General features: G+C 34.5%; 1 protein-coding gene across 1 annotated transcript; it reads right to left on the bottom strand.

The window, feature by feature from the left end:
- Positions 1–2,901: 2,901 nt before the first annotated feature.
- LOC143232101 (homeobox even-skipped homolog protein 1-like) lies at positions 2,902–14,001 on the bottom strand. The gene is made up of 3 exons (XM_076467175.1): positions 13,477–14,001; positions 6,025–6,185; positions 2,902–4,110 (listed from the first exon to the last, which is right to left on the bottom strand). The coding sequence occupies exons 1-3, from the start codon at positions 13,718–13,720 to the stop codon at positions 3,517–3,519; spliced, it is 999 nt and encodes a 332-aa protein (XP_076323290.1). The 5' UTR covers positions 13,721–14,001; the 3' UTR covers positions 2,902–3,516.
- Positions 14,002–16,331: the final 2,330 nt, after the last annotated feature.

Below are 16,331 nucleotides of genomic sequence, written 5' to 3'. Positions count from 1 at the left end.
ACCGTCACATTATATCGCTCCTACAGGTGAAAGTGTGAGCACGTTTGATGTGACAAAGATTCGAACCTCTGACCCTCAGATGACGAGCCGAGCGCGCTAATCACGTGGCCATGCCAAGCCTCTAATGCAATCTCTGAAAAATAAACTACTGCAAGAAAAAGCAGTTTTGTGCGTAAGAACACTAAAAGTTAACTTGGAACTATTTCTTGTATTTGTTAAAGTACTCAAAGACCATGAGTCAGCAATATCAGTGTCAAAATTCGGTTACAAGATTCTTCATGCCAAAATTTAAAACAGGGGGATAAGTAAGTGCCTCATCCTTACAATGAAATTAAAAATTTGATTTTCCATAAAATCGCTATTATTCGCTGACAATAGAATTAGAACATTATCGTATATGTGTGGCTAAAAATAATGTACTATAAACAGATGCATCTTGTAAACGAGTTTTATGTTTTACAAACACATACGTTATTAAGTGTTAGAATAAGTATTGTTTATTAGTCAGTCTTTAGAGTAAAGAAGAGTAATTGCGTGAGAGAAAGGAGTTAAGTAGACCAGCCTAATAAAAGGACATTTGTCAGTATGATAGCATATTCTGTTTGTTTGTTCAATTAGATAGAATAAAGCAAGAATGAAAGGCAAAGTCCAGACTACAACTTAGTGCGAGTGATTTAAAATGTATCACAATTAGATATGCTCCTATAAACCCTTGTATGTATGTGTATAGTAAAATTAAATAATTACATTCAAATAAAGCCAAATGAATAAACAAAATCTTGAGGAAGGACTGCGTTAAAAGCAGTAAATCCCAACCTCTGATTAATTATATTATAACCATAATGTATGTGAATGGTCGCTGACTATGTCGCACCTTTCATTGCATTGTTCAAGCTTTATGTTGTGTTTGTTTTGAATTAAGCTACTCAACGGGCTAGTTTTGCTCTGCTCATCACGGGTATCGAAACCCGATTTTTAGCGTTGCAAATCCGCAGACACGCCGCTGAGCCACTGGGGGGCCAAGCTTTATGAAGTTAAATATAATAGCCTTAACTAGAGACATATTGAATTGAAACTATAATTTAATCTAGCAAGCTAGCTGGTCATAGTAATTATATTGCTGCTAATGTAATAGCAAAAAAAACAAAACATACACACACACACACATATATATATATATATATAATGCCATGTTGTATCTCGTACTCTAGACTACTTTTTAAAAATATGCAGCGTAGTTTGTTTCATGTTAATGCGTTTTGTTTATGGCTTAAAAATTATGTGTATATATATATATATATACGACCAGAGAAACTTCTGTGACCATAGATGCGGTACAAACAAAAACACCTTGATATAATACTAACAAACTTCTGTGACCATAGATGTGGTAAATACAGAAACACTTTGATGTAGTACCAACATATTCATGTCACTCTTTTCATATTCTACAGAGAACTTCGTTTGGATAAATTATTCTGATTTGTTACAAACACACATACGATCTGACGAACTATAAATACACTCCAGCGACCTTTGTGATGTGCTGCAAAAAAGATAATCTCTGTGTTTTATTGTGATATTTTATAAACACATTTTAAAACTATTATAATGTACTACAAACAGGTACACCATGTGAGCTCTTATATGTTGTAGATCCATCCGTGAAGTTTATAATGTATTACAAGATATATCCTGTGACTTTTCAGCTGTTCTACAAACAGACATGATCCTGTGAGCCCTTGTGATGTTTTATAAACACATACGTGAAGGTTTCTAACGTACTACAAACTGGTACAGTCTGTGAGCTAGTCTGATGTATAAAAAGAACATCCGTATAAATTCGTGTATTGTATCATAAACACACACGTTTCTATAAATATTACGATGTAATACGAACAGAGACATTTATTTGAAATCTATCTCAATACAAATAGATACTTCTGTAATTTTTGCAATGCACTACAAACACCTCTGTGACTCTACAAATATGCTAAAAACGCACTATCTACTTTCTCAAGCACGACAAATAGATAAACGTGTAACGTTTATGTGATTTTTTTGGATTAATTACGAATGTATATCCTCAGATGTATTACAAAGAGGTATGCACGCGTGGAATTTTCTAAGGCATTTGCAATATAAACAGGTAAACTTAGACACCCATATCATATAACTTAATGTTTCAAACTCTCGTGTTATGTCTTCTGGCACTACAATCAGGTTCATTTCAAAGTATCATAAAAACATTCACAAGTAGACACACATACGAAACCCTGTAACGCGATATAAACAGAAGAAATTGTGTTTTTACTAATGCGCTATAAACAGTCATTCTCCTATGAAGTTGACAAACACGCACTCTTCTGAAGTCTTCTATCGTACCACAAACAGTTACCTGTCTCATCGTTTTGATGTAATGCAGACGCATTCGTTCTGACATATTAAAGTCCTTCTGATGTTCGATAAAATACAATCAGACTAAGAGGAAATGCAATAGATTTTGTTTTCATTTCTACGATAAAATAATTTAAAATTTAAAGTCAAAATCCACAAATTATCAAGTCATACTTTAACTTAATGTTAATAGCGTTGACATTTTATTTTAACATACTGGAAGTCACGAATGTGAATCATGAAATTAAAAGTAACATGTTCTTCAAGTGAAACATACCATTAAGAAATATTTTGTTCTTGGATTACACTTATAATATTTTATTTAATTACGCTGCACAACATGGACAGATATGTAGAATTATTTAATGTGGTCAGTGTTGTATAAAGGTTTCTTCAGTTCAAAGATTGGTTTTTCATAATTATTGACAAGTGTTAAATTTGAAGCTCTGTATACAATTATGATATATTATTTATGGAGTACAGGAACTGAAAAAACAACAAAAAGTTGAGAAATATTATTTATTTATTCAAGTATTTGATTGAAAAGGCAAATTTTCACCTCAGTTTTGCAACTGAAAATGAAGAACAAAATAATTAAAAAACTCAAAATATCTCAGATACTATCAGAAACAAGTGACACTGGACATCCACTCGTTCCAAACAACTTGCTTTGCCTAACTATTTCTGAATAACTAAATATGATAAAAGGTGTTTTCGTTCAGGTAGAGCATTATTTAAGTTCAAGGCCCGGAAGTGCTGTAATTATGGATGACATTGATATAAATCTATAAAGTTGTAAATATCTAAGCCTCAGAAAGAAATGTTTATAATACACAGAAACTGTACAGGTAAACATCATATTTACATCATTGGTGGTCATTGTAACTAAACAAAATAACAAATAGTAATTCCCTTACAATGTCCTCTGGTCCTTCATGTATGTTCTGTGAGATACCATGCTGGCTGATGTCTTCTGATTGCACTAAATGGGAGAGTGTGTTGCTATTCCAGAAACGTTTTTGAAACAAAATTGTAAGGAATTGAACAACAATAATTCATCACAGCATTTTTCAAAATTCTCTTGACTGTCTTAAATTTGTTTTATTATAAAAATGAAATTTATACCCTTTCAACGTCTGCTTTATATGGTTGGAACAGGCTCGGCCGAGGATTTTCTGTTGTGGTCTGAGAGGGACATCTTAGTGGACTCTGAACTGATAAATTGGCGTTACTAGTGGTACTGGGGGTTACACCCACTCCTAACCCAACCCCTAATCCGGGGTAGGTGAACAACTGACATCTACACGGATCTGTGGCAGTGGATAAAGTTGGAGAAGGTCCACACGCATGGAAGTGTCCGTTAAGGGCTTCAGGAAAAATGGGAGGATTCATTGGGGTTGTGGGTCCACTTGTTCCAGATGCTAAAGACACAGACTCTGTAGAGGGGCCTGATGTTGGCCGTAGATATGGAGAAGCTATAAGAGTGGACTGCGGCCGAACTGGCAGATTGTAAGGGTGATATCTGCCAAAAGGAGTCAAAGTGCCGTAGTAACCAAAGGACATTGCACCAGTCGGTAGAGCGTATGGATAGCCGCCAGCCGAGGCTGCAGCGGCGGCGTTGAGCATGTAAGCGGCAAAATGTGGATCAGCATACGGCCAAGCGAATGCCATTCTTTGGCGTTTGTCTTTCATTCTTCTGTTTTGGAACCACACCTAGAGAAAGATAACATAACATGAAACGTCTGATAAATAGTCAATAAAACTGATCCATCAACATATTTAACTACCGTTTGCACGATGTATTATAAACTTATTAAGTACCTTTATATGGAGGTATAAATACACGACTTAGTTCTAGTGCTTTATAAAATACGGACACATATTTACCTACACATTCGAACTTTGAAACTTATAAATAAAATATAGGATGTAATATTACAACGTCAGTCAAGTTTCCAAGCTCTCTTTTTAGTTCATAATTGCTGTTATTGTTACCTTTAACAATATTATTTCATTTGTTTTCATCATTTTTATTTCGATATTTTAATTTAACTTTTTTTAAACTCTTCTCTGCTCTACCTCACAAATACGCAAGAAATGAAGCCTACATCACGAAACGGGCTATAAAACATGATTGGGAACGTTCAGTTTGTTTGTTTGTTTTGGAATTTCGCACAAAGCTACTCGAGGGCTATCTGTGATAGCCGTCCCTAATTTAGAAGTGTAAGACTAGAGGGAAGGCAGCTAGTCATCACCACCCACCGCCAACTCTTGGGCTACTCTTTTACCAACGAAAAGTGGGATTGACCGTCACATTATAACGCCCCCACAGCTGGGAGGGCGAGCATGTTTGGCGGGACTCGGGCGCGAACCCTCGACCCTCAGATTACGAAGCGCACGCCTTAACGCGCTAGGCCATGCCAGGCCCGGGAACGTTCAGCATAAACTCGGATTATTCTTAAATTCAGAGGTTTTTTTTTTTTTTTTACAAAATCTTTATACAACGATCAACAAATGTTTTACTGGTTAAAACAGATTAATACACCGCGAAAATTATACAAGTTAACAATGAGTTCACTATTTGGAAAAAAAAAAAGAATCCCGTCTTTATTATCCATATTTTAATGACCCATTCCAATAAAAGTAAAAACCACTTATCTTTTTTGTAACTTATAACAGCGAATACATTTTTATGAATTTCTAAATAGCTCTGTGAATCTTAGTCTCATGAAACTCCCTAGTCCCAGTAGGAGTTAAACTTTAGATATCATTATTTTGAACAGCTTCTTAGTTGTTATGACATAGATCCTCTAAACCTTTTTAACCTCTATACAAACTAATTGTATGGTATCACTGCTTTGAATGGCTTCTTATATATTAATATAAATAACGGGTAAACCTGTGGATCTCATCTTGACACACTCCTATACCTTTCTAGTCCCAGTAGGAGGTAAATACAGTATACTATTGTTTTGAATGGTTCCTTAGATGTTAATGTAAATTTACAAGTAAATTGGTTCAGTCAACAAACTTTATATTTTCCCGTTACTATTGGTTCATATATCTCACAGTGAAAATCAACAACAGCACGCACACACACTGTCCTCAAGGGTTATTTTACTATGAGGAGACCGGATGTGAAACAGATATTCTAACTGTTGCGTACAAGATAGGTAATTAAACAGTGCTGTTCTAGCCTTTGATATTCTGTAATAACACGAGTTTTATTCACCACTATTCTCCTTTCTCCTATGGTTAATACGTACAACGCATTCAGAACGCTTTTATCTCTTCAAAGACTTGCTCAAATATGCCCTAAATTGCTAGGTATTTTGAATAAATTGTATAATATAACTATTTAAAAGTACATAATCCACTTTTTCTGTTATAAAGACACGATGATTTACAGGTTTTAGTTACAACAGTTATGCAATTTTGTATTTTAAGGAACTGTATTGAGGCTATTCGGAACAATAGATCACTTACATTCATTCAACAATGCTATCTTACAATGCACTTCGGAAAGGTTTGTTAAATGTGTTCATATTACTCCTCATATCGATTTTTTGTTTCATTTAAACTTGTAAAAATATCCCCTTCTTCTCATATGGATTTTAAAAATCATACCTTTATCGTACTCTCGGGAAGGTTGAGAGCCGCAGCTAGCTCACAACGACGGGGTCTGGATACGTAACTTTCCCGGCAGAATTCTTTCTCTAACCGAGCCAGTTGTTCACGAGTGAAGGCTGTTCGGTATCGACGAATGTTGTTTAAGTCGAGAGCGGTATCTAGGAGTGAAAATAATACATCCAGATTACAACCTTATCGACCTCCAGATGTATACAGAATCACAAACATAGTACAAATCAAAGATATTATTAATTTGTTTATTTTGGAACTGTAAATAAAATTTACATTTAATGGAAGGTTTTTATAAATGTATTTCTGAAAAAAATTGTTATGCTATTAGATAGTGTGTTAGGCCTATGATTAGCATTTAACGCTTATATTTTTGGACAAATTAAAAATATAGATTTATTTTTTCTTTCATAAGAATATGGTTGAAATTTGTCTTTCCTCAATCTACCCATCCCAGTTCAAAACAACAAAGAATATTACAATAATTAAATTTGTTCTTATATAAACCTTTCTCTACGGAGGGATCTGTTTTCTACGAACTTATTTACGTACCAATAAATTATTTAAGGATATATCTTTTTTTAATTTGAAATATGTAATAATTGAGATCACTTTATTAAATAGCATTGCCATATTATCCACAGTCAACTTCATGATTAACAAACTAAAAGCACAAAGGTAAAAGAAATCAAATTATCGCATAGACTGAATGTGAAACAAGGAGATTGGTCTTATGAGAATAGTTTTGCTTCGGTATTTAGTGATAATACATGAATATTGTGGTCGTTAGGGCTATTGAATACCTAAACTTAGAAACTTATCACGATGTTTATCCGCGAAATTTGTAATAACGAAATCAGCTTATTTGATTGGTTAATAAAAATTACTGGCATGTTTTCAAAGATCTACGTGATTCAACATTTTAATTATATATATAAAAACTTCCGAATGAAAATAAAGTGGATTTAATAATACGCCAACCACTCTATATGTTCCGACGAGGCCTTTCCTTTTATACCAAATAGATCAAGTCGCAATTAATGTGCGCAGTGGTACTCGATCGGAGCCTGGTAAAATGTTCTTAACAGATAGATCGATTGCTCTTCAGAACATCGAGTATTCAGTGTATTACTTAATTTATTCTATATTTATATAGCATATTCACAACTAACACGCGACTAGAACATTCATAAGATGTGACACGCTCATCTACAGAATCTTAAATTTATTTAGGCAACTCTGTAAACCATTTTACTCAGTTTTCTGCTTCATTTTCGCGATGATTCTTGTTTTCATTACGTTTCAGATTTTATGTTGGGGTTTCAGAAAAGTCATCTGTAAACCAGGAAAAAGAAAAAGAAAGGTGGAAAACTCAGACCACAGGTGAAGCACACAGCAACACATTGAAGCCTACGATTTAATTAAAATGCCTTTATGTGGAAAATGGTTGAAGGACACTTGATATGACATAAAGTGGCTATGGCAATGATTTCTAGGGTTAAGATATACATCTCTCCTTAATTTTAAACTGGACAAAGTAAAAACAGCCAACCAGTAGCACTCGCCTCAATAAGGACTGTGGCTTTGAATAACAGGACTGACTGTCACTCTTATAATGCATCCGGAACTGAATGTGTGGAGTGTGTTCAAAATCATCGTCGTATGAAATTTTACAACTAACACTGGCAGAATCTACTTTGAATAATATGTACGACCGTTTAACAGGGCTGATTAGACTCACTTCGTGAGTTGTTATCAAATTTATGATATAAAAAGGCCCAAAAAAGTATAATTATGAAAATCTTACCATGTTTTCAACAATTATATTTACAACCACAACAAAATGAATTTGAGTCCTAGAGGCTCCATTGTTACATCAAAATAAGGAGCATATGTATTTTAAATTCTTTTGTGTGATTAAAATTGTGTATGTTTTGTGGTTGTAATATGATCCAGTTTTTATTTTTAAAGGTAAAATATACTTTTACATTTATAAAATAGACAAAATAATATCAGAATAAGTGGGTACTAATTGTATATTAATTTGTTTTGAAATTACTGTCGTAATTCTTGAACAATCCGTAATAACAAACCACATTTTAAACTGTTGCTACAAAAACGCTCTCGACACTTTGGCCCGATGAGTATACTATAATATTGAAGGTAAAATTTCACTATCAGACCAAATAAAAAGTAGTCCAAAAGTTGACTATGGGTTTTTCCTATCCTACTGTGGATCTACTAGCTTCCTTTGATAGAGTGAGTGTGCAGTATCAGTTCTGAGTTAGAAACAGCTATCTGCAGGTGGCCTCATGCGAAATTCAGAACTCCAATATTGACAATCCAATTCTATATTATCCGAATATTTCTTTCAATGTATACATACATATATGTTATTTTACCATCACTTAAGTTAATTTGATTGCGTACAGATGTTTAAAGAGAAATATTATAATGGTTTCTGACTTTTATAAACGTACTCCAATTCTTTTGGTACACAGTTTCGGTCTCAGAGCGAGGCTTCTGTTACGATCTTAACGTAATCTGTTTTTCACGTAAACATAAAAAAATGCATTGTTTTCTTCCTTTACATATTGCATTTCGAAACATTTAGAAGTTATGAATAACTTCTGATCAAAAGAGCTACCCAAGTAGATGGAACTAAAAATTTTCCAATTACTTATATCAAACTTATTACATTCTAACTAGATGTATGCAAAAATCATAAATTGATAATGTTTAGAATGCACTGATTCGGCATTAGTTTGGCACCGTCACTGCTAACGATATGTTCTCCTGTAATCCCACTATCTCACGTGGCTCTTACGTTTTCTGTGCTGTATATAGTTGGGCATGGAGGGCTAAAGTTGTAAGTGAAGGAAGCTAATAAGACGTCAAGGCGATAGTAGGATAGGGCTTTGGGAGACTAGAGTGCATATGGGTTTGTTTTGTAACAGAAAGGGACATGATATATCTGAAAAGATAGAAAAGAATAAGCGAAATTAATAATAGAATAAGCAATTTAATGACAGCTTACATGTCCTTCTACTTTCTTTTTCTTTAGTCTATTTTTAACGTAGATACATTAATGTAAAAATACAACTTGATACACTAACAACGTCTTAATAACAGTGAAAAGCGACTTCGCGGATTCCTTGCTTTGGCTTCACTTTATTTGTAAGATTGTACTATACAGCCTTTCCTCTCTTAATGTGTTGTAATGAGAGCTACGTTGTTGCAAGATTCTCTACGGAAGGTTTGTTCACAACAGATGTTTTCAGTGAAAATGCGCAGATCTAGCGTTGCTAATGACAAATCTTGGCAGCTGCACCTTACGGATGGCTTACAGTTCATATCTAATGATGATGTTTACTGGGTGACAGTTCGCTCTCACTTTTTTAATCTAAATACCTCACTTAAGTTGACAGTTTTTTGAAGAAAAAATCTTTATCTGCACCACTGTTTTCATCTAGCTACTTATCTTTTACGACGTCACTCAGTAAGGAGCAATACCCATGTTCTCTTGGTTATGCTTTACTATCACGGGATGAGAAAGACTGAGGGCACATGGCGCGTGGCGCCTGCTCGATCTTTCCGCCTCCAATGCCGTGAGATTAATGAATGCAATGTTAGCACTGTTTTCTGACAGCCGACTGACCCTTTTAGGGCACGAAAAACTTGTGCGGGGTTGACTGCAAAATACGAGCATTTCCAAAGAACCCCCTAGGCCTAACTGACTTGCTTATCATAAACAAGCTCTACTAAATTTGTATATATCTTAACATGTTGTCGCAGAAAACCAGAGTGGGTTCATACTTTTCCTTACAAAGTTAAAGTTGAAATATTGTCCCCAATTTGTGTTACAGTATATACATAAGTTGTCCACCTGTTAGGTAAGGATCATTCTGAGCTCTGGCCAAACAACTCACTCGGTTAAGTTAACTGTAAAAAAGAAGACACTAAGAGCCTATCGGAATTTCTGTCCTCTCCTGTTGTAACGTTCTACTACTTTACAATGCTATCGTTGATCTTGTCTAACTGGGTGGGCTTTCCAGGAATCATCAAAGAGACGTTTTCTTTCTCTTTACGCTGGACATAGGAAGAACATTCCACACCGACTTCCGGAGGTGAGTCATCATTAGCTGATTAAGAACATTTCAGAAAAATCTACGATCCAATAAGGAAAGTTTTTTACTCAAAATACAGCGCGTACAGCATAAACAAAGCAGGTTTCATGATGTTTCTACTAACAACTAAAAATGTATCTCCGTTAACGTTAATCTGGACATTAAGGCACGTTCGTTATTCATTGCACATTTACAATAGATGCATTAGCTTGGACTAGCAAGTTAATGAGACTTCAACAAAATATAAGTGCCTCAAACGTATTGTCAGATATTCATTTGTACATGTAACCCAAAAAGGGAAAATAGTAGTAAAACACGACATATATCTGGATACATATTTTTATGACCACTTTCATGTTTATGAACAGTACATTTCGTTAAAATACAGCACCAGAAAAGTATATACCAAATTAATTAAAATTTGGAAATCACAACTTATCCACAAAAAGTAACATCGTTCTAATTATACATAACGTCAAAAACTCAACAAATCACAATGATAACATCTTTAGGCTAAAGAGAAGCAATTACGTACGCGAGTAAAAACACAGGTGAAAATAACACCAAGAAACATTTTTATTGATTAGCGAAGGTGATGCAACACACGCACCTTCACATTTCTAAGGTTTGTTTGTTTTTAATATCGCGCAAAGCTACTCGAGGGCTATCTGTGCTAGCCGTCCCTAATTTAGCAGTATAAGACTAGAGGGAAGGCAACTAGTCATCACCACCCACCGCCAACTTTTGGGCTACTCTTTTACCGACGATTAACCGTAACATTACAACGCCTCCACTGCTGAAAGGGCGAACATGTTTTGTGTTACGGAGATTCGAACCCGCGACCCTCAGATTACGAGTCGAACGCCTTAACCCACCTGGCCATGCTGGGCCCATATTTCTAAGATCCACCTTCATATCATATTAGTTAGTGTTTTGGTAAATCTTTCATTTAATTGTTTGAAATGTTACTAAGTTTGCAAGAATGTTTGAAAGTTATTACGTTTCGAATAACTGTTAGGGTGAACTTCAGATAAATGATAATTGTATGTAACTTTATCATTCACTCCGAAATAAAAATATTCAAGAAGCGATCATAGTGACACTATTTACGAATAAAAAATTGTAAGCTACTTATAATAATGTTGTTTAAGGTTTACAGTTGTCAAATAGTATTTGAGAGGTAAATGTTTTAGGCATCACTGAGTCGTAATAACAGTATGACAAGGAAATCTTAGTGATGGTGGGATAATCTGTGATCGAAGTATGAAACAGTATGAAAACATTGAGTTGAGGAAAATTAACGTCAGTCAGCTTTGGATTCTACTTAAAATATTACAAAACAGGAACATTAGAAAAGGTACACAACTAATGGACAGAGAAGAATTTATATTAAACAGTAAGCAATTAGGAAACACATTAAAGTTTTAAATCTGAAATAGTAGCTTTACCTGCGAGTGGACAAAGATATCAGTTTCATAAAATACAATAACGATGGTTGACATTATATACTGCTATAAGTAATTCTTTAATACATAATTCCTGGATGCTATATTGACATTATATACTGCTATAAGTAATTCTTTAATACATAATTCCTGGATGCTATATATGGTTTTGCTGGTATAAGATCATTAAAAGACAGCGCTGTAGTTCCTAGAGAAGTAAAGAGTAAATTGAACCATTTTTTCGTAACTTTAACGGCAAATTATCGCTTCAGCAGAATGAAATCAAACATGTTTACGAACTGCTTTAGAACAAAATTGCATATTACGAACGCTGCGGCCCGGCATAGCCAGGTGGGTTAAGGCGTTCGACTCGTAATCCGAGGGTCGCGGGTTCGAATCCCGGTCGCACCAAACATGCTCGCCCTTTCAGCCGTGGGAGCGTTATAATGTTAGGTCAATTCCACTATTTGTTGGTAAAAGAATAGCCCAAGAGCTGGCGGTAGGTGGTGATGACTAGTTGCCTTCCCTCCAGTCTTACACTACTAAATTAGGGACGGCTAGCGCAGATAGCCCTTGAGCTGCTTTGCGCGAAATTCAAAATAACAAATAACGAGCGTTGCCGATAATTTGTGACAATATTGTTTTTGTTGGATGGCACGTAGTGCTTAAGCCCAAACTAGACGATATAATATGTACATTGCAGTTTGATAAATATTTCATTTCAAGTTACAGTCGTGTACAAACCACTTGAGCAGATCCTTAATAAATAAATACCACCTTTATCTGAATATTTTCCACGTATTGGAATATACGTATTGAATACTTTAATCGATCCATATAAATGAAGGTTGTGACTTTTTTTCATATGAACATTGTGGTTATCAACTGAAGTATGGAAACACGGTCTTATAATACAGTGACTTTATTACAGACATTTCACAACACAGTATTAAGAGCTCAAAAGCATCTACGAGAAAACAATTGTTTGTAGATATTTTATAAAACAGTGTTTTAGAATTTAAAGCAGCAGTTTCCAGTCACTTGTGGGTTTGAAACATAAGAGGATGATACGTAAACCGTGAGTTGATGGATGAATGGTCAGAAAACACAGTTTAAGTATAAAATAAATAACGGTATTTTTCAGGTTCGCATTGACGTGAATGGGGGCTTAAAAGATATAGCAAATATTCTGAAATATCATACGTCTCTGATATAGCACGTAGTATACACATATAAGCTATTTCTTGATTTTTTATTACAATAAAAAGGCTATGATATGAAACATTAATACTTATTCAGCACAAAGTTTTATACACTGAGCAAACAAACTTCGATAAATAGAAAGAAACAAGCACGTTACAGAATAATAGAAAGCTCCTCCTACATTAACCTTTACAGAATGAATTAACAATTACAATACAACAAAAATAAGTGTATTATCAGATACAACTATTCACAAAATGTTGCATAATTAGCTAGCGCTCATTTCAACAAAAACGAGTGTATCATAAGACGTTGTTCTTCACAAATTCATACTTATTTAAAGAAACGAATCTGTTTCAGTAACTTTATATGACAGTTTACATAATTAAAAAAACGCTCCTAACAAACACAACGTTAACGCGAGTGAAATAATGTTGTTTTATATTACATACACGAAGTTAAACCATTGTATTGAATTACGTATGTTATTTATAATGTTATTTTTATTTCTGATGCATGTAGGTAGCCTAGATCAGAAGTGGCTGATAATGTACATTTACCATGGGATTACTCCACAAAAAAGCATTGGGAATAAATACAAAACTAATGCCAGTTGCGAACAAGTTAATAAAGTGTACTAGAGCGACGAGATTTTTCTTTTTTACCTTTCATTACTTTCAAGTTTGAAGGTGACAGTTTTTCATCGGATGACTGTCCAGGCGGGGATGTTCCGAGATGATCGTCGTACCAACTTTTTCTGCGGTCGTCGGAATCTGATGATGGGGAATTAGGATCCATTAAGCCGGGGTCAGAACCTGAAGAATGCCGACTGATGGACGATCGAAATTCGGCAGAGTCCCGCGCAATCTCTGTAATAGTGGGTGGATCCTTTGCCATGGAAACTGACATACTGAATAACTGTATAACTGCGGACCCTCCTACTAACCAGTCTGCTGTGAGGCAAAGATTAACAAAGTGTGTGCCACACGCGGGTACGCGTCTTCTCTGCAGGGTAACAGACGTAACTACTCCAACGAGACCCGAGAGTGATGGTGTTAGCGTTTAGTGAATTTCCTAGTGTACTGTGCGAACAAAGTAAAACGACAGTCCTGATATGGGACTTTCTGCCATCGGCTACTGTAAATCACAACGAAGTGACACTGGGTGAGACATGCCTAAGCTTTCCGCCCAGCCTTTACCTTGAATTACAGCGGGGAGGATGACAATTACCGTCAATTACTCCTTCCGAAACCTCATTGGTTAATGTGGAACTCGTACTGATTATTGTTCACTGATTCCTGCTTGTTATTGGCTGAACATCCAAGTGCTTTTAGTGACGTCGGAACACTGGGTGCGAGTTGGTGTGCCATAATTCTGACGGATTATCATGACAGAGTTCTAGCTCCCTGCTGTGAAACACTCGGCGAGCAAATAAAATTCAGAAACACAGAGCAATAGAGCAATTTAACATGGTGAAAGTCCAAACTTCGGCTAGGACATCGAGAGACCCGTGTCTTCGGTCTTCTCGTGGTAGGAACACTTAAGATGAAACGGTGATTTGCATTTACGACACTTTAACATCTGAAAATACGACGAGTAATAAAAAAAAAATCAATTTCAAATTTATCGAATTCTACCTTTGCAATTTTCAGTCAATAAATCGATTAGCTAACTGCTGCAGCAGTATATAATAATAGACGTATGAACAATTGGGTATCTCAAACATACTAAAGAACATGTCCTTGAACAATTATAGCCAATTGAAATGATAAAAATCACTCCAAGCATGTGTTGTACTTTTTTTTTTCTAGTTACATTGCACTTAAAATACCATAAAGATCTAATCAACTAGTCATCAAGAAATAGCCAACTTTTTATTTGTGATATATTTTTAAAAACCTAGATTTTTAAGTATCTAAAAACAATTTGTCTCTATCCCACACAGTTAATTCGAATTTTCAGTCTGTCACCAACAGCAGTAATTGGCGAACCAGTTCTAAAATTATCGAGATACAAACTACAGAAACTAGCATAAAATGGTAAGAATCAAAGAAACATAGGACGTTTTAAAACCTGTATTATTAAAACAAAAAACATTTTTACGATGGAAATTTACACGTTACATTATCTATGCACTTCACTTAAAAAAATATTTCCCAATTAATACTGCCAACTTCCATTTTGTTTCGTTATTTATGTTGCATTCATAAGTGGATTAACTTTACGAAATTGTTGTAAATGTATTTAATTTCGTAGGTGTTCGATAACAACGACTTTATAGATTAAAATTTCTTGTTTTTATGACGTTTTCAATCTGAAAAGATTATCTAATGTATACGTCCCTGTATATATAGATAGATAGATATAATCCAAAGGAGTATACCCTAACAAATTAAATATGATTGAAATGAGCAGAACTACAGCAGAGATTCCGTAACTTATCGATTTCTTTCGTAATTTTAACAAAAAATATAATGCCATTATTCTCTTTTTAAAAATAAAAATAAAAATTGTATAATTTCTAACATATGTTTGGTATAATAAAATATTCACGTATATTTTGTCTATATTAATGTTTGATGACAATGATTGCAATGTAACAATTTATTTGTTACATCAACTAACAGGATACAGTTAGTCTGGTTCCAACTGGTTCGATAATGAAGATCTTCTTCAGTTAAAAGTAACATTCTTAATATTGGGTTGAGGAATAATTCGTGAGCGTTTTTTCAAGTTAAAAAAATATATTCATAAATGAAACGCTTTCGCAAAATATTTCATGTCATTTGGTAGATAATTGTTTGCTCTAATAGATGGTGTGTTTGATTTTCATATGTCTTTAATTTTTGCTTTCAATTACAGCTCATTAAATGGAATGTCAAGTGGACAAAATCGAGCATTTTCGACACCATCTGCTTTTCGCATTTAATTTCTTGCAATTTCGTTTAAAACAATGCATATTATATACATGAAATAAAGTATCATAATAAATGTTTTGGGTGTAATGTGTTCATGCATTGAAGTATTGTATAGTCTTGCATGTAATGCTTGAATTAAATTATTTAAAAACGCTCACGAATTATTCCTCAACCTAATAGTTACCAACCTTCTGAATGTGTTTTTAAAAACTTGTTTGTAAAGATAGCAGACGATATTTGTTGTGTAAGCTTCTGACAGTGGTCATTTCTAAAAATATTCTCACTTGATTAAGGTGGATGGAATTTTTCATGATGTTTAAAACAACACGTAGGTCCAAGAAGTCTTGATAGAAATGAATAAAAATACCATAACCTTTTTTTTTTCTTTGAGTGCTGTTCAAAGTTGGACTTTTCGAATTGGTAATTTGCCCCTGAAGAAGAAAGGTCCACCTTTCGGAAGCGCTATAAAAAGGGTTATGACGTTTTTATTCATTTCTACCAAGGTGGATGAAATGTCATGGATCAGTTTGGAATTAAATTGTGATGAACAATATTATAAAGGCACACAGTGTTCAAACCACAAAACTGTCTGAAGGGTTTCC

This window comes from Tachypleus tridentatus, chromosome 11 (assembly GCF_004210375.1).
Source record: "Tachypleus tridentatus isolate NWPU-2018 chromosome 11, ASM421037v1, whole genome shotgun sequence".
Taxonomy (NCBI): domain Eukaryota; kingdom Metazoa; phylum Arthropoda; class Merostomata; order Xiphosura; family Limulidae; genus Tachypleus; species Tachypleus tridentatus.
This window is presented reverse-complemented; position numbering and strand designations above follow the sequence as displayed.

Excerpts from the sequence above, each read along its gene's own strand:
- LOC143232101 (XM_076467175.1), bottom strand. The coding sequence starts at position 13,720 with ATGTCAGTTTCCATGGCAAAGGATCCACCCACTATTACAGAGATTGCG. Across the intron at positions 6,186-13,476 it reads AAACTTGAAAGTAATGAAAG|ATACCGCTCTCGACTTAAAC; the intron begins GTAAAAAAGAAA and ends TTTCACTCCTAG. Across the intron at positions 4,111-6,024 it reads TTCCCGAGAGTACGATAAAG|GTGTGGTTCCAAAACAGAAG; the intron begins GTATGATTTTTA and ends ATCTTTCTCTAG.